Source organism: Salvelinus namaycush, chromosome 19 (genome assembly GCF_016432855.1).
Source record: "Salvelinus namaycush isolate Seneca chromosome 19, SaNama_1.0, whole genome shotgun sequence".
NCBI classification, from domain to species: Eukaryota; Metazoa; Chordata; class Actinopteri; order Salmoniformes; family Salmonidae; genus Salvelinus; species Salvelinus namaycush.
This window is the reverse complement of record NC_052325.1, coordinates 23,878,046-23,903,599: the sequence shown is the minus strand read 5'-3', so window position 1 is coordinate 23,903,599 and position 25,554 is coordinate 23,878,046. Positions and strand designations below refer to the sequence as shown.

The window sequence follows — 25,554 nt, the reverse complement described above, 5'->3', positions numbered from 1 at the left end:
GCGAGCTGATGTTTTCACACTGTAATTAGGAATAGTGCTTCACAGTGTAGATCCTCCTGAAATAGCAGGTTAAATTTAGGTCCAGTCCAAGCTGTGCTAAATCAGACCCCTCAGGCCTGGGGCAGTCAGGCTGTTATTCTATCACTAGCTAGCTGGATCCATTTCAATCTCTAACCCTCTAAAAGTGTTCTCTGGGACATCTGTTGCTGGGTGAGGCTTGTTGATTCAATCTAAAGCTGTCCTAACACATTACAGTAAGGACCTACCATGCCTCCTTCAGTCTCCTCTCCCTCTACACTGGGCTCTGTTCCTAATGCTGTCCTACTGGGCTTTTCTGATTGGGACACAGGGCTCATCTCTGCTCTCAGTGATCTCTGTCTCTACAGTAATACGGAAGTCAGGTCCGCTCTACCCTGTCTCCCCTCTACACTGAGTTCTGTTCCACGGATCCGTCTGGACAGACCAATGGCCCTGAGTAACTTAGTGAAGATGGTGAGATAAAAACACTTCGACTTCCCTTTCCCCCAAGGCCTGACACCAGATCAGCCATTGATATTCTTCAAATTCTAGTTTAAATATGCTTGTTGTGGGCCAAAATGATGGGGGGAAAAAATCCCTACATGTTAGTTTGAGTTTCCCATGCCACTGTTGCTGTGGATTTTGCCTTGCTGCCACCGTCAAGCATAAACAAAGCAGTCAATTATAGATGCTCTCTTTCTGTTTCATGTCTCAGGCAGTGTTCTGGCATCGTGGAAAGACACTGGAGTGAATACTCTACAAGCTCTGATTCATTATTCAATGGGTTCCTCAAAGAGAGAGGAGCACTTGTATACACACACACACACACACACACACACACACACACACACACACACACACACACACACACACACACACACACACACACACACACACACACACACACACACACACACACACACACACACACACACACACACCTTACTTTCATCTGCTGTATCGATCATCCCATCTCTCACTTCTTCTCTTCTACTTTTCTTCTCTTCCTGTCTGTCTCCCCTTCTACCCCACTTCTGTTTCTCTCTCTCTCTTTATGTGTTTCTTTATCCCTCCATCTCTCTATCCCTCCCTTTGAGGATCATGGCAGTATCACTAAATGAACCTATATGTTGGTTGGGAATGTGTTTTGCCAAGGCAGTGTGGCAGTACTGGTGTGTTTGGGCTAAAGCTGGGTCTGGAGCCGGGGTTAACTGAGCTAGTGGGCCGGTGGCAGGGTCAGAGTTCAAAGTTAACAGGAAGTTCTAGAAGCTAGAACATGGACACACAGGAAGTGGTCATTACACTTGGTTCATTCTGAAGTGGTGCCATCGGTCCAAGGGGCAATGACTATTGAGTTGTTTTCTTTTTTAAGAATATCCTCTTCCTTCTTCAAATGATCTCCTCCACACCTCCTCTCCTCCACACCTCCTCTCCTCCACACCTCCTCTCCTCTACACCTCATCTCTTCCACACCTCCTCTCCTCTACACCTCCTCTCCTCTACACCTCCTCTCCTCTACACCTCCTCTCCTCCACACCTCCTCTCTTCCACCTCCTCTCTTCCACACCTCCTCTCCTCCACACCTCCTCTCCTCTACACCTCCTCTCCTCTACACCTCCTCTCCTCCACCTCCTCTCCTCTACACCTCCTCTCCTCTACACCTCCTCTCCTCCACACCTCCTCTCCTCTACACCTCCTCTCCTCTACACCTCCTCTCCTCTACACCTCCTCTCCTCTACACCTCCTCTCCTCCACACCTCCTCTCCTCTACACCTCCTCTCCTCTACACCTCCTCTCCTCTACACCTCCTCTCCTCTCCCAAGGTCCAGTTCCTCCATGGGGAACATGGGGAACAGTTCACCAGTCCAGTCATCAGTTGGTGTTGGAGGGGCCGAGGGGTCGTGTTTGTGTGAAGATGGGAGAGTTTGAAGTGTCCTCCTCACTCAGTCCCGACTCCTGTTGCGTCTCTTGAAGAAGAAGAAGGGGGTCTTCTGAGGAGGGCCCAGTAGCATGGGAACCTGGTTCTTATGTGTGATATTGATCTGTAAGGGGAGGAGGGACAAAATAAAAAGATATTCAGCAATGGAAGTTTGCTTTAGAATATCCATGTTTTATCATCAAAACCACCACTTTTCATCAAAATGCCTTCATCTGTAGGAGGACATGCCAAGTGTCCAGAAGTCCGCACTTTCTTTTCTACTTCTAAACACTTCACATATTTACTAGATACACAGTGGTATTTCACTGTCACTTCCTGCTTAAGAAATAGCAAGCTTTTAATGCTACCCAGCAGATTGAAGAGTCACTTCTCAGAGCAAGTATCTGACCTTGTAATCCAAATAACCAATAAAGGACAGTACACAGAACACAGTGCCTCAGCTCAGTCTCACCCCCCAGGTCCTACTGTGTATAGGAGGATGAGGCGCTGAGATTGAAAAGACATAGGAAGCAGGAAGAGATGAAGGTGGAGGTGTATCGTGGGGTTAGTTTGTGTGGTGGGTCTCTCTCACCGTGCATGGGGGCTGCATCCAAGGTTCCCCATCGATCTGCATGGGCAGCAGCCTGGACGTCCTGTGAAGAGAGAGCGCAAGAGACACAGAGAGGAGAGAGACAGATAGAGAGAGGGGTAGGAGGTAGAGTATAGAGATAGAGTGTCAAGAATCAGATCACACACACCTCGGAGGTACAGATCACACACAGTCCATCCCATCCCTCCCAACCTAGGACCAGAGATTCCCATACACACTGTCCATCCAATCCCACCGATTCCAGGACCAGAGATTCCCACACACACTGTCCATCCAATCCCACCGATTCCAAGACCAGATATTCCCATACACACTGTCCATCCCTCCCATCCCAGGACCAGAGATTCCCATACATACTGTCCATCTCATCCCTCGCATCCCAGGACCAGAGATTCCCATACACACTGTCCATCTCATCCCTCCCACCCCAGGACCATAGCCAAACACTGATGTCTTTGTTCCCACGAGTCCTGTTCCCAGACAGGCCCTCTCAGGACCCCACTCTCTAAACTAACTCTCTCTTTCACACACACACACACACACACACACACACACACACACACACACACACACACACACACACACACACACACACACACACACACACACACACACACACACACACACACACACACACACACACACACACACACACAGTTAGTTTAAGCCTTTCATGCATGCCTCACCGGGAAACTCAGTATGGGAGAATGACTATGATGAATGCTCTTTTACTTCTGCTTTTGGAAAATATTAAGGGTAGGGTGAAACAAGTGAGGGGAAAGCTTTGACTGCGTCCCCTATAAACGGTACTGTAACTGGGCTTACTGTGGGTGTTTAATGGAGCGAGTCTTGCTAGAGCAACAAAAACATGGGAACTAATTCCACTTTTCTAAAACAGATTGGTTGGTTGGCATATCCAAATTGGCCTTTGACTGTGCATTCAGACCTGTGAGAAAGCTAATTTGTCAGCCGATGATTGCCAGTCTCTCTGTGGCTGTAATGAATGAGTGTGTCAGCTGGCCAAAGGTCTGGTTTACTGGACACAGTCAGGGGCTCATGGAGTAAGGAAGAGAAGGGTTCAGGAGACACTTCTGTCTCCAGGACTCAACTCTGGTTTTGGTGACATAGACAGAAAGGAATGGGTGGTGGAGGGAGGGAGGGATGGATGGTTGGAGGGATGGATGAATGAATGAAGGAATGAACGGAGGGACAGAGGGGACAGCAGTAAGGATCCTGACCTGATGGTAACGTTAGCACATTGGGCCAGTCTGCGACCTGCACTCTTTAGGCCTGAGTAGATCTTCCCCATCTCCATGGCGCCCTCCAGACCCACCACCTCTAGCAACTGGTCACTCAGGTCTGTAGAGAGAGAGAGAGAGAGAGAGCGAGAGGGCGAGAGAGAGAGTCATCAGTTAATACTGTCTCAGCAGAGAAAGAACATAACAAATGGAGAATGGTAGAGCGCATTGACGAGTTTTGAAGAGATTTAGTTGGGCACTAGAACAGCTAAAGACAGGATACACCGTAGAACATTTTGATTGTGGCAATTCTTTTTATTCATCCTCTGGTTTAAAGAAAACACAGCATTATATACTTTTGTTCCAAAACGTGAGATAGCTAAAGGATATTATGAATGCCTTTATAAAGCAAATAGCCAAGGTGCCACCAAGAAAAAAAATCAATGATCGAAGCAAAGTAACGTTCTGAATGACCAGCCAATCAGAGCTATTTCAGCCACTGTTCTCCTACATATTATTTTGTTATTGGCTGTTTTTAAATGTAACATTTGCAGTTATTCACATGAGTTTGGATAAGCCAATTATTTCACGGGCTTTGCATTGTAGGCTACTTTGTGCATAATTTCTCTATTGTACTACATAATTGATATGGCGAATATCTCCACTACACTACTTTGATACGCATCAGTTTGGATTAAGAAATGAGTAAACACAATGCCGAATGGGAAAAAAAGTCAGTATACCTGCCTATACTCTTCACTACACCACTGTAAAGAACTCAGGAAATTGAATGTCCACATACAATTTAAATCGATTTTTCAACCATTCAGACATATTTTCTTCCTCTACTTTGTACCCTACAAAATCCCATCTCTTGCTCTCTCTCAATTCAATTCAATTTGCTTTATTGGCATGACGTAACAATGTACATATTGCCAAAGCTTATTTTGGATATTTACAATATGAAAAAAAAGAAGAGAATCATAATTGTCAACGGGATAACAGTAACAACAATAACCAAGGTCAAAATAACCAAAATAACCATAACCAAAATAACCATCTCTCTCTCTGCTAATCAGGTATGTCAGTGTGAGCCGCTCTGAGGTGCTGCTCAGCTGGTTAAGAGGTACGGACCACCTGGCATAAAGGCTAAGGTGTTGACTTGACAGTTGCTGGACCCAGGTTTGAGTACTGGTGGGGCCACCCCCTGATTCTCTACATTGGTGTAGGTGGGAAAGGTTGCGTGGCTGCTTTGTGTCGAAGGGAGGAGACGACTGACTTGGCTTGCCAAGGGATCTGTTTTAAACTGTCTGTATGTTTGTGGTGAGCACTTAGTTATGTACCCAACACGGGAGGTTGGTGGCACCTTAATTGGGGAGGACGTGCTCGTGGTAATGGCTGGAGTGGAATAGGTGGGCCGTCCTCCCCTCAGCAGCCTCCACTGGCACACAAAGGAAATTAGATGACTGGTTTTCTTTTAGTACCGCAAAAAGTTCCACTAAAGTCCCTGAAATTTCTGTGAGAGATTAAGGTGACTAAAATCTACAAACTACAATGGCTACATATTGGACTCCCAAAAATGATCTCTCCTTACTGTAGTCTCTTTCCAAAATCTTTTGGGCTACCACATAGGCTACAGTATTTTCAGTGTGTTTCTCCTTCCCTTTTCAAACAATTTTTGTTTTTGTTAGAATTCAATCAAATATGATTTTACATAATTTTTTCACCATGACCCTTCGTCTACTCTCCTAGGAATGGGTCTCAAACTTGTAAAACACATAATACAAAATAACAAAAAACACACTACCCGGTACAGGAAAAGTGACATCCTTGATGTTCTGGGTCAATTTGACCCGCAATTTGATCTTGACCTTGGTCTATATAGCTTTTGAATGGTGTGTCCTAGAAACAAGCTGATTTCTGCACAGGGATGGTGAAACCATGATGATCACATATATGATGTCCCTATGATGCTCAGAGGCTGAGCAACACTGATCTGAAGTCAATTTGACCCGCAATTTGACTCTTGAACTTGATCTTTTCTAACTCTTAAACGGAATGTCCTAGAAACAAGCTGCTTTCTGCACAGGAATTGTGTGACCATGCCAATCACATAGCTATTAGATATATAGGATTTCCTTATGACGCTCAGGGGCTGAGCAACACTGAACACTGGTCTGAAGTTGAGCTAAAACTGAGTTTTGAGAAATTAGAATTTACGACTGTAACGGTTCTCGTCCTCTTCGTCTGAGGAGTAGCAAGGATCGGACCAATACGCAGCGTGGTAAGTGTCCATTTTAATTTATTAAAACTAAACACTAAAAATTCAAAATAACAAAGTGAATAATACCGAAAACCGAAACTGTGCTGAAATGTGAAACAAACACTACAACTGGAAACAATCACCCACAACACACAATGAAAAACAGGCTACCTAAATATGACTCCCAATCAGAGACAACGATAAACAGCTGCCTCTGATTGGGAACCACACCAGGCCAAACATCTAGAAATATAACCCACAGAACAAAACATAGAAAAACAACATAGAATGCCCACCCCAACTCACGCCCTGACCAAACTAAATTAAAGACATAAAAAAGGAACTAAGGTCAGAACGTGACAACGACATTGGATCACAAACAATCGGACAGATATATGACTTTTTCCATGCGGTTGGGGCTATCAACCCAGGGAAAAGAACTGAAAGAAGACATTCTCCTTTAATTACTGTACTTTCTGTGTTTGTTGTACTAACTGTACCGGGTCAAACAGACCCGTAACATAACTGGTGTATAGCCGAATAAAACATAAAGGAAGGGAATTAAAGAATGTTTGCATTTTGTGCCTCACGCTCGATGCTGTTAAAGTTTATACAGAGATAAGTTAGTCAGTGAGTCACTCAAACTCTTTAAGATTTTAGTTGACAATTTTACAGCAAATGTCAGATGAGTGATGGGGAGGGGAAACATTCAAAATCACTGAGGGTAAAACACAGTAAGTGAATATACTGGCTCCACAGCCTGACACAGCTGTGAAAGCAAAACAGCAGTAGAGCATCATTCAGATACTGTATACTGTACATACACAAAGTGTAAGCCTACAGCGAAATGTGATGCTTAATGTACTTCTGCTTCAACTTTACTTTTGAGAGTGAGTCAACCTGAATACATATTGTAGACTCAATTCTTTCTACACATCTAAAATGATGTGTGGGCTGAGACAGCAGTATCTGACATAGAGAATAACTGATTGATTTGAGAATAGAGGTGCTGCCATGGGAACAAATGGGAACAAATAGCCCTGTAGCCACTCCCCTTTCCCCTCTGTGCCGCTGTGCCCAGTATATATGCCCAGGCCCACTGATCAGTCAAGAACACACAGTCCTTAATCGGCCAGATCAGGGGGAACCATCCTAAATCAACTGGAGCAGGGGGACCAATCCTAAATCAATCGCAACAGGGGGAACCATTCTAAACCAGTCAGAGAATAGGAAACCGTTCTAAATACGTGTATGTACAGTATACAGTATCTGAATGATGCTCTACTGCTGTTTTGCCTCGTCCTTCCACCCACCCAGGTGACTAGACTGGAGCACCAAGGACGCGTCCTAACTAAACTCTCAGACTATATGGACAGCCCTCTCCTCTCTCCGGTGTGTAATTGCTTATTTACTGTCCCGATTTCTGCCGAAGTTGGTCCCTCTCCTTGTTCGGGTGGCGTTCGGCGGCAAGGACATGAGGGGGAACAGAGGGTTAAATACACAACATGTAATTGATGGGATTGGAACCAGGTGTGATGGAAGACAAGACAAAACCAATGGAAAAGGAAAAATGTATCAGTGATGGCTAGAAGGTCGGTGACTTCGACCGCCGCCCGAACAAGGAGAGGGACCAACTTCGGCAGAAGTCGTGACATTTACAGGCTCCTACAGAGACACAGAGACAGGTGTTTGAGCAGAAAGGGAGAGAAGAGCTCTCTCTGGGTGTGTCCCAAATGGCACCCTATTCCCTATATAGTGCACTACTTTTGACCAGGGCCCATAGGGAATAGTAGTGCACGATGTAGGGAAAAGGGCCCCATAGGTATCCTCTGCCCCATAGGGATCCTCTGCCTCTAATAATATAGTTTTTCACAGAAAGAATAATAGGATTAGATCAAATAAGAGCAAAATGGGCATGAAGAGCCCTGGATTAGTGGCGACTAGTGACACTATAACACTGTGACTAGTGACACTATAACACCGTGACTAGTGACACTATAACACCGTGACTAGTGACACTATAACACCGTGACTAGTGACACTATAACACTGTGACTAGTGACACTATAACACTGTGACTAGTGACACTATAACACCGTGACTAGTGACACTATAACACCGTGACTAGTGACACTATAACACCGTGACTAGTGACACTATAACACTGTGACTAGTGACACTATAACACTGTGACTAGTGACACTATAACACTGTGACTGGTGACACTATAACACTGTGACTGGTGACACTATAACACTGTGACTAGTGACACTATAACACTGTGACTAGTGACACTATACCACTGTGACTAGTGACACTATAACACTGTGACTAGTGACACTATAACACCGTGACTAGTGACACTATAACACCGTGACTAGTGACACTATAACACTGTGACTAGTGACACTATAACACTGAGACTAGTGACACTATAACACTGTGACTGGTGACACTATAACACTGTGACTGGTGACACTATAACACTGTGACTAGTGACACTATAACACTGTGACTAGTGACACTATACCACTGTGACTAGTGACACTATAACACTGTGACTAGTGACACTATAACACTGTGACTAGTGACACTATAACACCGTGACTAGTGACACTATAACACCGTGACTAGTGACACTATAACACCGTGACTAGTGGCACTATGACACTGTGACTAGTGACACTATGACACTGTGACTAGTGACACTGTGACACTGTGACTAGTGACACTATACCACTGTGACTAGTGACACTGTGACACTGTGACTAGTGACACTGTGACACTGTGACTAGTGACACTATAACACTGTGACTAGTGACACTATACCACTGTGACTAGTGACACTATACCACTGTGACTAGTGACACTATAACAATGTGACTAGTGACACTATAACACTGTGACTAGTGACACTATAACACTGTGACTAGTGACACTATAACACTGTGACTAGTGACACTATGACACTGTGACTAGTGACACTATAACACTGTGACTAGTGACACTATAACACTGTGACTAGTGACACTATAACACTGTGACTAGTGACACTATAACACTGTGACTAGTGACACTATACCACCGTGACTAGTGACACTATAACACCGTGACTAGTGACACTATAACACCGTGACTAGTGACACTATAACACTGTGACTAGTGACACTATAACACTGTCACTAGAGACACTATACCACCGTGACTAGTGACACTATAACACCGTGACTAGTGACACTATAACACTGTGACTAGTGACACTATAACACCGTGACTAGTGACACTATAACACCGTGACTAGTGACACTATAACACCGTGACTAGTGACACTATAACACCGTGACTAGTGACACTATAACACCGTGACTAGTGACACTATAACACTGTGACTAGTGACACTATAACACTGTGACTAGTGACACTATAACACCGTGACTAGTGACACTATAACACCGTGACTAGTGACACTATAACACCGTGACTAGTGACACTATAACACCGTGACTAGTGACACTATAACACTGTGACTAGTGACACTATAACACTGTCACTAGAGACACTATAACACTGTGACTAGTGACACTATAACACCGTGACTAGTGACACTATAACACCGTGACTAGTGACACTATAACACCGTGACTAGTGACACTATAACACTGTGACTAGTGACACTATAACACTGTGACTAGTGACACTATACCACTGTGACTAGTGACACTATACCACTGTGACTAGTGACACTATAACACTGTGACTAGTGACACTATAACACTGTGACTAGAGACACTATAACACTGTGACTAGTGACACTATACCACTGTGACTAGTGACACTATAACACCGTGACTAGTGACACTATAACACTGTGACTAGTGACACTATAACACTGTGACTAGTGACACTATAACACTGTGACTAGTGACACTATACCACTGTGACTAGTGACACTATACCACTGTGACTAGTGACACTATAACACTGTGACTAGTGACACTATAACACTGTGACTAGTGACACTATAACACTGTGACTAGTGACACTATAACACTGTGACTAGAGACACTGTAACACTGTGACTAGTGACACTATAACACCGTGACTAGTGACACTATAACACTGTGACTAGTGACACTATAACACTGTGACTAGTGACACTATAACACCGTGACTAGTGACACTATAACACTGTGACTAGTGACACTATAACATCGTGACTAGTGACACTATAACACTGTGACTAGTGACACTGTAACACTGTGACTAGTGACACTATAACACCGTGACTAGTGACACTATAACACTGTGACTAGTGACACTATAACACCGTGACTAGTGACACTATAACACTGTGACTAGTGACACTATACCACTGTGACTAGTGACACTATAACACCGTGACTAGAGACACTATAACACCGTGACTAGTGACACTATACCACTGTGACTAGTGACACTATAACACCGTGACTAGTGACACTATAACACCGTGACTAGTGACACTATAACACTGTGACTAGTGACACTATAACACCGTGACTAGTGACACTATAACACCGTGACTAGAGACACTATAACACTGTGACTAGTGACACTATACCACTGTGACTAGTGACACTATAACACCGTGACTAGAGACACTATAACACCGTGACTAGTGACACTATAACACTGTGACTAGTGACACTATAACACTGTGACTAGTGACACTATGATTAATTGTGAGATTGGGCTCATAGTAATGGCTGAAATGGAATAAATCAAATCAAACTGTATTTGTCACATGCGCCGAATACAAGTGTAGACCTTAACATAAAATGCTTACTTACAAGCCCTTAACCAACAGTGCAGTTCAAGAAGAGTTAAGAAAATATTTACCAAATAGACTAAAGTAAAAAATTATAAAATGTAACAATAAAATAACAATAACGAGGCTATATACAGGGGGTACCGTTACCGAGTCATTGTGTGGGGGGTACAGGTTAGTTGAGGTAATTTGTACATGTAGGTAGGGGTGAAGTGACTATGTATAGATAATAAACTGCGAGTAGCAGCAGAGTACAGAGCAAACGGAGGAAGGTATCAATGTAATAGTCCGGTGGTCATGTGATTAGTTGTTCAGCAGTGTTATGGCTTGGGGGTAGAAGCTGTTAAGGAGCCTTTGGTCTTAGACTTGGCGCTTGCCGTGCAGTAACAGAGAAAACAGTCTATGACTAGGGTGACTGGAGTTTCTGACAATTTTATGGGCTTTCCTCTGACACCGCTTTTTATATAGGTCCTGGAGGGCAGGAAGCTTGGCCCCAGTGATGTACTGGGCTGAACGCACTACCCTCTGTAGCGCCTTATGGTCAGATGCTGAGCAGTTGCCATACCAGGCGATGATGCCACCGGTCTGGATATTATCGATGGTGCAGCTGTTAAACTTTTTGAGGATCTGGGGACCCATGCCAAATCTTTTCAGTTTCCTGAGGGGGAAAAGGTGTTGTCGTGCCCTCTTCACGACTGTCTTGGTGTGTTTGGACCATGATAGTTTGTTGGTGATGTGGACACCAAGGAACTTGAAACTCTCGACCCTCTCCACTACAGCCCCGTCGATGTTAATAGGGGCCTGTTCGGCCCACCTTTTCCTGTAGTCCACGATCAGCTCCTTTGTCTTGCTCACATTGAGGGAGAGGTTGTTGTCCTGGCACCACACTGCCCGTTCTCTGACCTCCTCTCTATAGGCTGTCTCATTGTTGTCGGTGATCAGGCCTACCACTTAATGATGGTGAAGGAGTCGTGGGTGAACAGGGAGTACAGGAGGGGACTAAGTACACACCCCTGAGGGGCCCCAGTGTTGAGGATCAGGGTGGCTGTTGAGAATCAGCGTGGTTTCATTCCATTCCATTAAATCCATTCCAGCCATTATTATGGTCCGTCCTCCCCTCACCAGCCTCCTGTGATTCAACCTACTATAACTTTCTCTATACAGATTAGCTGGATATAAATGGCCTAATAATGAATATGATTTCTTTTGAGACGAATTGCAATGTTTGAAAATGTTCTACAAATGTAATACATATTGATATGTATTATGTAACTTTATGTATTATGTAACTTTATGTATTATGTAACTTTAGACCACAGCTCCCTATAGTCCCTGAGAAATGTATGACAGAAAGAGAAAGAGAGAGAGAGATGTCCACCCAGTATCACTAACAGTAGAGCAGATCAGCCTCTTACATAACACAGACACCCAGTGCATTGTGGGATGGATGGCGGGTAGCTGGCCAAACTGGATTCGCTCTCCTGCCGTGCCATGGGCTGTCACACAAACATGCCAGGTATAGCAGTTCTACAAAATAATGTTTGATGTTTGTAGTCAGTCCTTGGCAACCAGTCCTGCTATTCTCCCATACCAGTTCAATAGTTTTCAAAATGAACCTTTTTGATACACAACTGCTTTGATAGTACTGCCCCCCCTACAGTAGCCCTACCTCCAGTATGTGTTCCAATAATTGCTCTGTTATGTATTTATAATCCAGGGTGTGTTTCCTTCCTCCGTCCCCTAGCTCCTGACACAGTCCGACTGTCAATGTTTCAGGGTGGCCGAAGTGGAAACCGGAATGGAGGCCGGAGAGGAGGCCAGAGTGGAGGCCGGAGTGGAGGCCGGAGTGGAGGCCGGAGTGGAGGCCGGAGAGGAGGCCGGAGTGGAGGCCGTAGAGGAGATCGGAGTGGAGACCCGGAGTGGAGGCCGGAGAGGAGGCCGTAGAGGAGGCCAGAGAGAAGATCGGAGTGGAGAGCCGGAGTGGAGGCCGGAGAGGAGCCCAGAGTGGAGGCCAGAGTGGAGATCAGAGTGGAGTCTGGAGAAGAGGCCAGAATGGAGGCCGGAGAGGAGGCCAGAGTGGAGGCCGGAGTGGAGACCGTAGAGGAGATCGGAGTGGAGACTCGGAGTGGAGGCCGGAGAGGAAGCCAGAGTGGAGGCCGGAGTGGAGGCCGTAGAGGAGGCCAGAGAGGAGATCGGAGTGGAGACCCGGAGTGGAGGCCGGAGAGGAGGCCAGAGTGGAGGCCAGAGTGGAGGCCGGGGTGGAGATCAGAGTGGAGACCGGAGAAGAGGCCATAATGGAGGACGGAGAGGAGGCCGGAGTGGACACCGGAGTGGAGTCCGGAGGGGAAGACGGAGAGGAGGCTGGAGTGGAGTCTGGAGAGGAGGCCCAAGTGGAGTCCGGAGAGGAGGCCGGAGAGGAGGCCGAAGAGGAGGTTGGAGTAAGGACAGATGGTTAAGAGGAACTAGACGACACTGTGTAACTGTTACTGCAGTAAAGTGAAGGTGAGTGGATGGTAAAGGTGTGTGGGCGGATACAGAGGAACGCTACCATGGAGACAGATACATAATCATTATTAACCGCTCTCCGTCCTTTCTCACATACAGTATATTTAGACACTTTGTGTTCACGTAACACATGCTAAGAATATTCACACTCTCTAACGCTTTATGCAGCGCTTGTCAAAATGCTCAGAATTTTCTTATGCTATTCAGAAACAACACTTTCATTTCTCATGACAGTTCTCATGGGAAAAAAACCTGGTTGACCGTCCAACTCTTCAGATATAAGGGACACTTACAAAGTTTCTCATATACTCCCATAGGAAAGATTGGCTTATTGAACCAGACCTTCTTGACAGTTGAAAGTATGTGCCAGGAAGCCATAGCTCTTCCCACAATCCTCGCTGGGTGACTGATTTTATTATAGTTTAGTCTATTTCTGTCATCGCAAACAACACAGGGGGAAATAAAAAATAAACCATTCTGTTTTAGCTGTGTGAGAGTCAAAACAATGACCTGTTCCTGGACGCCAGTGCCCTGAAATAGCCCACACTACGGCCAGGGTGTGACTCTAACCAGAATGTGTTAAGGGGGAGGGAGGGTGGAGAGGACTCCTGAAGGGAGAGGTTGTTGGAACCTGGCCAGGCTTTAACCTGCAATGTACAGCTCTACAACACACACACAGACAGAGAGAGCGATAGCTAGAGAGAGAGAGAGAGAGACAGAAAGAGAGACAGAAAGAGAGACAGAAAGAGAGACAAAAAGAGAGACAGAAAGAGAGACGGAGACAGAAGAGATGGAGTTGGGGGGGAGGGTGGTAACGGGTGCTTTCTACCACTGTCCCGGTCACTAAAGGACCCTTCAGTACCTCCCCTCCTCTGACCATCTGACCATTATCAATTTCCTCGTCATCAACAGCAGTAGCAGTAACTAACCCCTGACTTCATCTACAGACTGAGACAGTATTTTACATTGTCACCACTATCCTTCCTTGCTTTGTAACTCGAGCTGGCTTGACTCTTAGAAAAAAAGGTGCTATCTAGAACCAGAAAGAATGGTCCACCACCCAAAGGACATCCAGCCAACTTGACACAACTGAGTCAACATGGGCCAGCATCCCTGTGGAATGCTTTCGACACCTTGCTTTCGACACCGTGCTTCTACACCTGCATTGCTTGCTGTTTGGGGTTTTAGGCTGGGTTTCTGTACAGCACTTCGAGATATTAGCTGATGTACGAAGGGCTATATAAAATAAACTTGATTTGATTTGATTTGTAGAGTCCATGCCCCAACGAACTGAGGCTGTTCTGAGGGCAAAAGTGGGTGCAACTCAATATTAGGAAGGTGTTCCTAATGTTTTGTACGCTCAGTGTAGTTTACTTAACTGAAGTTACTTTGAAAAAGTAGATCACTACATCCAAACTACTTTGTGAAAAATGATCTAAATCACAAATGTCATAGATTACAAATTGAATGAACAGATCACTCTGGAGTCATGATGTGTAATTTAGACTATTGATAGGGGAAAATGTAGATTTCCGCCTGACTAGACATACCCAAACTTAATTAATTTTCATGAAATGGCCATTAACAATAACTGGTAATGTTGCATAGTTTTAGAAAGTTCTGGAACTCACATTTCTGGTCATTTAAAAATAAAATAAATAGCTGAGGTGTTCTCACTTTTGAGGACACAAGGTCAAGTACAGTGTACAAATATTATGTAAATATGAATTTTATATGAATTTTATGAATATGAATTTTTATTCAACAAAAGTGGGGCAATAGGGCTTGAAATGACTGAAATACTTTCTGAATATAGCGATAATCAAATTATAAATTACTTGCTATAACATTTCACGTCTAATAACTGTAAAATAAATATGATCATACTTGTGACAGTACTATATCGGCACAATTTCATATAACTGACGACAGAAACACCATTCAAATACAGTACGTTCAGACTCGTTACAACTTCAGCTTTAAGCATGAAATTATTTTGCCTTTTTGTGATCAAGAAAAAGTAGTCTTCTTTCAATTCTATGACATTATTTAGTACTTTTTTATGTTGAGAGCTCTGAATCAGGCTGAGAATATCACAGTGAGATGAAACCACAATGGCTGGACTCACTAGACTGTCACCGTTCATATGACGTCACTCACTCAGAGGAAGAGGAAATAGATTATTTGTCTGGATGGACCAGAAAATGTGACACGTCACTCTCTCTCCACTGAGAGAGTGGCAACAGAGAGCAGACAGATGGGTCTTTGTGGCATTATAAGGCACGGGACCTTACGGTGTTTAAAGAGGGCTTTGTACACCAAAATGTCAGTCGGAATAGGTCCAGAATCACTCAAAGTCCACCATAAACAATATCTCAAGTAGGCAGGTCTGATGCCGAAAAATACAGGAAATTCTTGCCTACTTTACCCATATTTTATTTTTGCTAAAAAAAGTAGTGTGTAGTTCCAAACACACACACACACACACACACACACACACACACACACACACACACACACACACACACACACACACACACACACACACACACACACACACACACACACACACACACACACACACACACACACACACACAAAATAAATTCAAACAAACACAGTGCTGCAGAGGAAATCGCAATAACCATAAATTGCATATACCCAGAAAACATTGAAAATGCAAAACTCCCCACACCCACATCCTTACACACACACACAGACGCTCATGCAAAACAATTAGGCATAAACACACAAGGCTGTGAGCGTGAAGCAAATAGCAAGCAAGGCAGATCCTTTAAAGGTACATCATGACTGGACAGCTTAAAAGCACTGTTAATCAGTGTGCCAGAGGCAAACAAACACTGCTTGACATTTAATGATATTGATCTTTCAGAGACCAGAAAAGGGCCAAGGATGCCAGATGGTGGTTAGGCTAGTATAAGGAGCCATGGCTGTGTTCACTGTTGCAGTGTTCAGGAGTCAGAAATGCAGATGGGACATCACCAATGATAAGATGTTATGGATGCAATACAACTCCAATGGCGTACTTCACAAGTCACAACACAAACAAGGCAACAGTAAACATGTCGCCCCACCTTGGACCAATTTAGATATCTAACACATTTCAGTTAATTACTATAAGCTCCTGCCTTGGGCCATTCAGTGTAATTTTGTAAATGACGGACCTCTATGGCAAGTTTTGTGAAAATTGGGCCAGTGCTGTGTGAGATATTGCGTGTGATTAACGTACAGACGTAAGGACAGAGACAGATCCAGTCCCCTCCCCAATTTCATCGTGGGGGACAATAAAATACACAAGAATGGAGCTATATTTATTTGTATTTATTTAACCTTTATTTAACTAGGCAAGTCAGTTAAGAACAAATTCTTATTTACAATGACGCCCTACCCCGGCCAAACCCTAACAGGGAGTAGCAAATCAATGTGCAGGGGTAGGAGATATACGAGTTAGATATGTACATGAAGCCAGGGTAAAGTGACTAGGCATCAGGATAGATAATAATAAGGTATTTGAGGTAGGTATGTACATGAAGCCAGGGTAAAGTGACTAGGCATCAGGATAGATAATAATAAGGTATTTGAGGTAGGTATGTACATGAAGGTAGGGTAAAGTGACTAGGCATCAGGATAGATAATAATAAGGTATTTAAGGTAGGTATGTACATGAAGCCAGGGTAAAGTGACTAGGCATCAGGATAGATAATAATACGGTATTTGAGGTAGGTATGTACATGAAGCCAGGGTAAAGTGACTAGGCATCAGGATAGATAATAATAAGGTATTTGAGGTAGATATGTACATGAAGCCAGGGTAAAGTGACTAGGCATCAGGATAGATAATAATAAGGTATTTGAGGTAGATATGTACATGAAGCCAGGGTAAAGTGACTAGGCATCAGGATAGATAATAATAAGGTATTTGAGGTAGGTATGTACATGAAGGCAGGGTAAAGTGACTAGGCATCAGGATAGATAATAATAAGGTATTTAAGGTAGGTATGTACATGAAGGTAGGGTAAAGTGACTAGGCATCAGGATAGATAATAATAAGGTATTTGAGGTAGGTATGTACATGAAGGCAGGGTAAAGTGACTAGGCATCAGGATAGATAATAATAAGGTATTTAAGGTAGGTATGTACATGAAGGTAGGGTAAAGTGACTAGGCATCAGGATAGATAATAATAAGGTATTTGAGGTAGGTATGTACATGAAGGCAGGGTAAAGTGACTAGGCATCAAGATAGATAATAATAAGAGCAAAAAAAGGCTAAGTAAACATGTAGTCCCCCACAAATGATGCAGCGCCACCCTTGTGCCAATCAGTGTCATTTTGGAAATGACAGATCTCTATTCACAGAAGTTGTGTCAAAATCACTCAGGTGGTGTCTGAGATATCTCGTGGGTTAGCTAGACTCATATCCCTGAGCATGTGTGCAAAATTCTAAATGGTGGAAAATCCATCATGACAGACCTGAGGCAAATTTGTTCCTTGTGAGGAGAGCGACCTATGTACCACATTTCATGACTTTAGGTCAAACAGGGTGAGGGGCGTGACCCTTCAAAGTTTGCATTTTCAATCTGTTGTTATAACGCCACCATCTGGCCAATCAGTGTCATATTGTAAATGCTGGATCTCTATGGCAAGACGCATCATTCACCCAAGTTTCGTGCTGTATGAGATATCGCATGTGACTAACGTACGAACGAACAAACTTACAGACGGACAGAGGCAGATCCACAGTCCCCTTCCCGATTTCATCGTGGGGGACAACTATCTGAGAAGGGAATGTTGTGCGGAAATGTCTTCACGTCAATTACCAAAGTTGCACACCATAGTCCCCACAACAACAAAAGCTACTGTGCTCACGGTCACTATGGCATTGTGTGAGATGCATTCATATACACTGTTTATGTGAGTGTGTCTGCATGCACCTGAGAAGGGACAGGGGGGACAGGGTTGTCACTCAGTACCCTCTTGAGCATATGTGTGTGTCAGTGGTGGTCGGTGCCATTTAAGGCGAGGGAATATTAGGACTTTCTTTGATGAGCATGGTCTTGTTTCTATATATCAGCATATTGGATGACTGTCATTCATATTCCATTCACCCAGCTTAATGGAACATCGAAAAGTTTAGGCTTCTAAATGATACTCGAATCTTCCCTCTACCCATCATGAGGTTGCTAGAACCTAGCCTATGAATAAAAGTTTACAACGTACTGTAGGTGTACAGGTCGAGAGCATTTTGAGTAATCAAGGTGACAGACAGTGACACATTCAATACCGCCTTGCACACTCTTGCCTGCATCTAGCTGATGTAGGGTGTAAGCCTTAGTCCAACAGTTGCAATATAAAGTTTCTATTGTACAAATTCAGGTATGTTTATCCCTGTTTTGTTCCTTTTGCTTCCGTTTAAGAAACTTTTTTCAACAGAATCAGCGGAATCAATACACCCCTGAACACACAAACAGTTCACTTTCATAGCAGCCACATAAAAACAGCATAACCACTTTGCTCATTGTATATGTAATTTAATTCCTTCAACCTTCAACTCTTCCTCTCACCTTTTCCATTCGCTTGTGGACTTCAGTGCACAACACATCAGCTGTCTGTGACCAGGCGAAAAAACCTTTCCAAACTAAACCTTCACATCAGGACCGCTAACCACTACACACAGCCTACATGTTGTCTTACGTCATAGTCAACATAGCTAGTAGAACTAACTCGTTAGTAAACCCACTACAATCATGCAGTACAGCGTACAGTCAGAAAGCAGTTTAGCAGTTACACCGGTGTCAGAAATTAATTGACTGGGTGGACAAAATATCAGTTCATGTTGCAAGTGTTTTGATAGGTTGGAGGACGTCCTCTGAAAGTTGTCATAATTACTGTGTAAGTCAATGGAAGAGGGTGAAAACTATGAGCCTCCTAAGTCAATGTAGCCAGACGACAGAAGCTAGCTGTCCTCTGGCTACACCATGGTGCTAGCCTACAGAGTTTTGGTGAGACTACTACTGTAGACCTTCGGGGCTCTCGAGTGGCGCATCGGTCTAAGGCACTGCATCTCAGTGCTAAAGGTATCACTACAGAGACTGGTTCGATTCCAGGCTGTATCACAACCGGCCGTGATTGGGAATCCCATAGGGCGGCGCTCAATTGGCCAAGTGTCGTCCGGGTTAGGGTTTGGCCTGGGAAGGCCATCATTGTAAATACAAATTTGTTCTTAACTGACTTTCCTAAAAAATAAAATAAAAATACCTTAATTGCAAAACAGTGTGTTTTAAACAATTATTTGGTGACGTGAATATATTTAGCACAGTTTTATCTAAAAAGGATAACTTTTTTAATGTTTCACTATTTGGACTTTTATGAAATTAACTGAGGAGGATGGTCCTCCCCTTCCTCTTTTAAGGAGCCTCCACTGATGTGTATGTGTGTGTGTGTTAGTGGATAAATGTCTCCTCTCCTCTGTTTTCTCAGGCTATAAATACTACAGGCAGCATATGGACAGAATGTCCTCTTGTTGGAGAACCTTTGGACTAGAAGATGTTAGAACAGGTTGCTGTGCCAGGACAGGGGCTGGGCGTTGGCCTCAGACGGGACAGACAGTATTAATGAGGCGGTCTGAGGCGGTCTGGTGGGGGGCTGGGTGGGAGGGTGACAACGTGAGAGTGTACAGTACTATACAGTATGTTACAATACGGTAGTGCTGAAAGGCAGGTTAGCAGAGAACAGTGAAGGCTGCCTGGAGGGCAGTTGAAGATAGAAATCTGTTCTGCCTCTGAACAAGGCAGTTAACCCACTGTTCCTAGGCCGTCATTGTAAATAAGAATTGCTCTTAACTGACTTGCCTAGATAAATAAAGGTTAAATAAATACAAATAAATAAATACAAATATGATGAGTCACACAGCTGGCAGCAGCCTCCCTCACTTTCTCCCTCCCTCCCTCCCTCTCTTTCTTTTTTTCTTGCTTGTTCAGTGGAGCCGGAGGGTCTCCATGGAAACAGGATTCCAACTAGTTCAGTTGAATGAGAAGCACAGAGGCAGGGTGGTTAAGGAAGAAAGAGAGAGGATGGATGAAAGAGAGGGAGACAGATGAGAAAGAGCTACAGTGTCACAGACAGGAAGAATGTAACGAAGAGACAACACGGAATCTGGGTTGTCGCTAGTTACCACAGCCACAAAGTCATAATTATGGCTAAACCCCACCTATTTCTACAATTTCTCTACATAAAATCCAATTTTATAACCTTAACCAACCACACTGCTAACCTTATGCCCAACCCTAAATTAAGACCAACAGTTGTTTTTTTTAAATCGCGCATTTTTACGATAGACAATATTGACTTTGTTGCTCTGGTAACTAGTGACAACCAGGAATCTACCTTTTCTTCTTCATCATCATCCTCATCCTCACCCTCACCACAATCATTATCATCATCATGTTCACTGTAGGCCCTAGTTATGTCTGTTACACACAGAGCAGGTTTCGGGACAGTAATAAAGAGACCACAGAAGCTGCAGGCACTTGGAACCACACACCAAGAGAGATGGGGGGGGGAGGGGGGGGGGGTGAAACAGACCTTCTATCCCAGCAGCATTCAGCAGCCCAGCATCTGAGACTGTCTTAGTGTTCAATGTTCAGTTTTGGAGGTTAATAGCTGCTCGTCACTGACCTAGGCCAGCGGGCACCAGTCCTGCAGTGTGTGTGTGTAACTCGTCCCCAATGTCCTCTGGGACAGAGAGGATGCTCATGACTCATTGAGGGTTACAACGTCACCCGGGCAACACCACAAAGAGCTGACAATCTTCTTGCCGCTGGCTGGTGGGGGACATTGTTGCAGTATGAAACACTTACAATATGGCACTGTTTAGTCAGTGATATGGCACTAGGACTGTTTAGTCAGTGATATGGCACTAGGACTGTTTAGTCAGTGATCTCTCACAGCCAAGCTTCAACAGAAAGTGCAGGCTAACTTGTTCCATATGACAAGTCTGGGCTAGGGAGCAGAGGGGAAGGGAATACTAAACTTCCTTAAGTGTGCAAATGACATAATGTTTGGCATAGAACACAGGAACTTACTCTGTATGGTCAAGAAATGGCAGACCAATCAGACACAATGGATCCTTTGACACCCATAGAAAAACATTACACCAAATCCTAATGTCTGAAATCAGGGATGGAAATAATGATTCAAGTTATATAGTGGTGACATAATGATTAAAGTTATATAGTAGTGGTGACATAATGATTAAAGTTATATAGTGGTGACATAATGATTAAAGTTATATAGTGGTGACATAATGATTAAAGTTATATAGTGGTGACATAATGATTAAAGTTATATAGTGGTGACATAATGATTAAAGTTATATAGTGGTGACATAATGATTAAAGTTATATAGTGGTGACATAATGATTAAAGTTATATAGTGGTGACAATGATTAAAGTTAAATAGTGGTGACATATTGATTAAAGTTATATAGTGGTGACATATTGATTAAAGTTATATAGTGGTGACATATTGGCCAGAACGGGTCCCACTTCACACCTTAGGGCTTTCCCACTACTGAGCCAAACCAATCCAAGCGGAGCCAAACCAAGCTGTACTGAGCCAAACCAATCCAAGAGGAGCCAAACCAATCCAAGAGGAGCCAAACCATTCCAAGAGGAGCCAAACCATTCCAAGAGGAGCCAAACCAATCCAAGAGGAGCCAAACCAATCCAAGAGGAGCCAAACCATTCCAAGAGGAGCCAAACCATTCCAAGAGGAGCCAAACCAATCCAAGCGGAGCCAAACCATTCCAAGAGGAGCCAAACCAATCCAAGAGGAGCCAAACCATTCCAAGCGGAGCCAAACCAATCCAAGAGGAGCCAAACAAATCCAAGAGGAGCCAAACCAATCCAAGAGGAGCCAAACCATTCCAAGAGGAGCCAAACCAATCAAAGAGGAGCCAAACCAATCCAAGAGGAGCCAAACCAATCCAAGAGGAGCCAAACCAATCCAAGAGGAGCCAAACCATTCCAAACGGAGCCAAACCAATCCAAGAGGGGCCAAACCAATCCAAGAGGAGCCAAACCATTCCAAGAGGAGCCAAACCAATCCAAGAGGAGCCAAACCAATCCAAGAGGAGCCAAACCAATCCAAGAGGAGCCAAACCATTCCAAGAGGAGCCAAACCAATCCACGCGGAGCCAAACCAAGCTGTACTGAGCCAAACCATTCCAAGCGGAGCCAAACCAATCCAAGAGGAGCCAAACCAATCCAAGAGGAGCCAAACCATTCCAAGCGGAGCCAAACCAATCCAAGAGGAGCCAAACAAATCCAAGAGGAGCCAAACCAATCCAAGAGGAGCCAAACCATTCCAAGAGGAGCCAAACCAATCCAAGAGGAGCCAAACCAATCCAAGAGGAGCCAAACCAATCCAAGAGGAGCCAAACCAATCCAAGAGGAGCCAAACCATTCCAAACGGAGCCAAACCAATCCAAGAGGGGCCAAACCAATCCAAGAGGAGCCAAACCATTCCAAGAGGAGCCAAACCAATCCACGCGGAGCCAAACCAAGCTGTACTGAGCCAAACCATTCCAAGCGGAGCCAAACCAATCCAAGAGGAGCCAAACCAATCCACGCGGAGCCAAACCATTCCAAGAGGAGCCAAACCAATCCAAGCGGAGCCAAACCAATCCAAGCGGAGCCAAACCAAGCTGTACTGAGTCAAACCATTCCAAGAGGAGCCAAACCAAGCTGTACTGAGCCAAACCATTCCAAGCGGAGCCAAATCAAGCTGTACTGTGTCAAACCAATCCAAGAGGAGCCAAACCAAGCTGTACTGAGCCAAACCAAGCTGTACTGAGCCAAACCAATCCAAGCGGAGTCAAACCAATCCAAGCGGAGCCAAACCAAGCTGTACTGAGTCAAACCATTCCAAGAGGAGCCAAACCAAGCTGTACTGAGCCAAACCACTCCAAGCGGAGCCAAACCAAGCTGTACTGAGTCAAACCATTCCAAGAGGAGCCAAACCAAGCTGTACTGAGCCAAACCATTCCAAGCGGAGCCAAACCAAGCTGTACTGAGTCAAACCAATCCAAGAGGAGCCAACCCAAGCTGTACTGAGCCAAACCAAGCTGTACTGAGCCAAACCAATCCAAGCGGAGTCAAACCAATCCAAGCGGAGCCAAACCAAGCTGTACTGAGCCAAACCATTCCAAGCGGAGCAAAACCAAGCTGTACTGAGCTGGCCTGGTTGCGCATCCACCATAGTTAATGGAACTGTGCTGAAAAGAATAATGTAAAAAGTTCACAATACTATGAAGAGGGTACATCATACTGGTGTTGTGTGTGTGTGTGTGTGGGGGGGGGGGGGGGTAGTTGACTCACCCTGAACACAGAACTTGAGCTCCTTTATATCGATGATGGTACTGGTGGGCATCCTATCCGGAACCTTCCTGCTCATGCGGTTGTAGTTCCGCCTCTTCTTGGTCTCTCCCCACAGGTTGGAGCCACCGTGCATGCTGGGTATGTTGAGGACGGCGATGCCTTCCAATGACGTGCTGCTGAGGTCCAGGATGATACCGTCACACTTGGGGGACAGAGAGAGAGAGATAAAGAGAGAGGTAGAGAACGAGAGGTAGAAAGCGAGACAGGGAGAGAGAGAGAGGGGGATAGAGAGAGAGTAGAGAGAGAGAGACTACGTACGAAGACTTGAGACAATGGCTGAGACAGAGAACTGAGACAGAGAGCTGAGACAGAGAACAGAGACAGAGAACAGAGACAGAGAGCTGAGACAGAGAGCTGAGACAGAGAACTGAGACAGAGAACTGAGACAGAGAACAGAGACAGAGAACTGAGACAGAGAACTGAGACAGAGAACTGAGACAGAGAACTGAGACAGAGAACTCTATGGCTGAAGTATCTTCAAGGAGGCTTCGCAGCGCGGGTCCTTCTGATCATTAGAGTGTCACAAGGGCTCCTCTTCAAAAAGTACTTAGTGATCATTGTCTATTTCGCGCTTACATTCAAGGAAAAAAACTATAAAGATTACGACCTTGTGTTTTCATTTAACCTATGCTATTTTTAAATATATATTTTTAATGTATTTAACCTTTATTTAACTAGGCAAGTCAGTTAAGAACAAATTCTTATTTACAATGACGGACTACCAAAAGGCAAAAGGCCTCCTGCGGGGACGGGGGCCTGGGATAAATAAAACAGAAATACTATATAAATATAGGACAAAACACACACCACAACAAGAGAGACAACACAACACTACATAAAGAGAGACCTAAGACAACAACATAGCAAGGAAGCAACACATGATAACACAGCATGGTAGCAACACAACATGACAACAACATGGTAGCAACACAACATGGTAGCAGCACAAATCATGGTACAAACATTATTGGGCACAGACAACAGACAACTAATGATGGTGTCTTATGACAGTATGTTTTATGTGAACCACATACACTGACTATACCAAACATTAGGAACACCTTCCTAATATTGAGTTACACCCCCCCCCTTTTGCCCTCAGAACAGTCTCAATTCGTCGGGGCATGGAAAGCATTCCACAGGGATTCTGGCCATGTTGACTCCAATGATTCCCACAGTTGTGTCAAGTTGGCCAAATGTTCTTTGGGTGGTGGACCATTCTTGATGCACACTGGAAACTGTTGAGCATGACACAAACTGGTGCGCCTGGCACCTACTACCATACCCCGTTCAAAGGCACTTAAATATTTTATCTTGCCCATTCACCCTCTGAATGGTACACATACACAATCCATGTCTCAATTGTCTCAAGGCTTAAAAATCCTTCTTTATCCTGTCTCCTCCCCTTCATCTACACCGATTGAAGTGGATTTAACAAGTGACCTCAATAAGGGATCATGGCTTTCACCTGGATTCACCTGGTCAGTCTGTGTTGTGGAAAGAGCATGTGTTCTTAATGTTTTGTGCACTCAGTGTATAAGGCCAACTGATACAGCCTGAAAAGAGCATTGCAAGAATATGGAAAAACTGCTTATAACTGTGTCCATTTGGTGGATATTATTGGGAGGTGCACCCGTAGACATTACAGTAGCATTGAATAATATTTACAGTAGCATCAAAGTACATGTTTTCATCAATACGTTACATAATGTTGCCTTGAGTGTGGAGAAATTCACA

At 44.3% G+C, this 25,554-nt stretch overlaps 1 protein-coding gene across 1 annotated transcript in view; it reads right to left on the bottom strand.

The window, feature by feature from the left end:
- Positions 1 to 1,961: 1,961 nt before the first annotated feature.
- LOC120063946 (diacylglycerol kinase beta-like) overlaps positions 1,962 to 25,554 on the bottom strand; it is a 98,489-nt gene continuing 74,896 nt past the window's right edge. The window contains exons 17-20 of the mRNA XM_039014255.1: positions 23,758 to 23,959; positions 3,785 to 3,905; positions 2,529 to 2,589; positions 1,962 to 2,060 (exon numbers count right to left, since the gene is read on the bottom strand). Coding sequence (XP_038870183.1) covers positions 1,962 to 2,060; positions 2,529 to 2,589; positions 3,785 to 3,905; positions 23,758 to 23,959 — 483 coding nt within the window. The remainder of the gene's footprint in view (positions 2,061 to 2,528; positions 2,590 to 3,784; positions 3,906 to 23,757; positions 23,960 to 25,554) is intronic.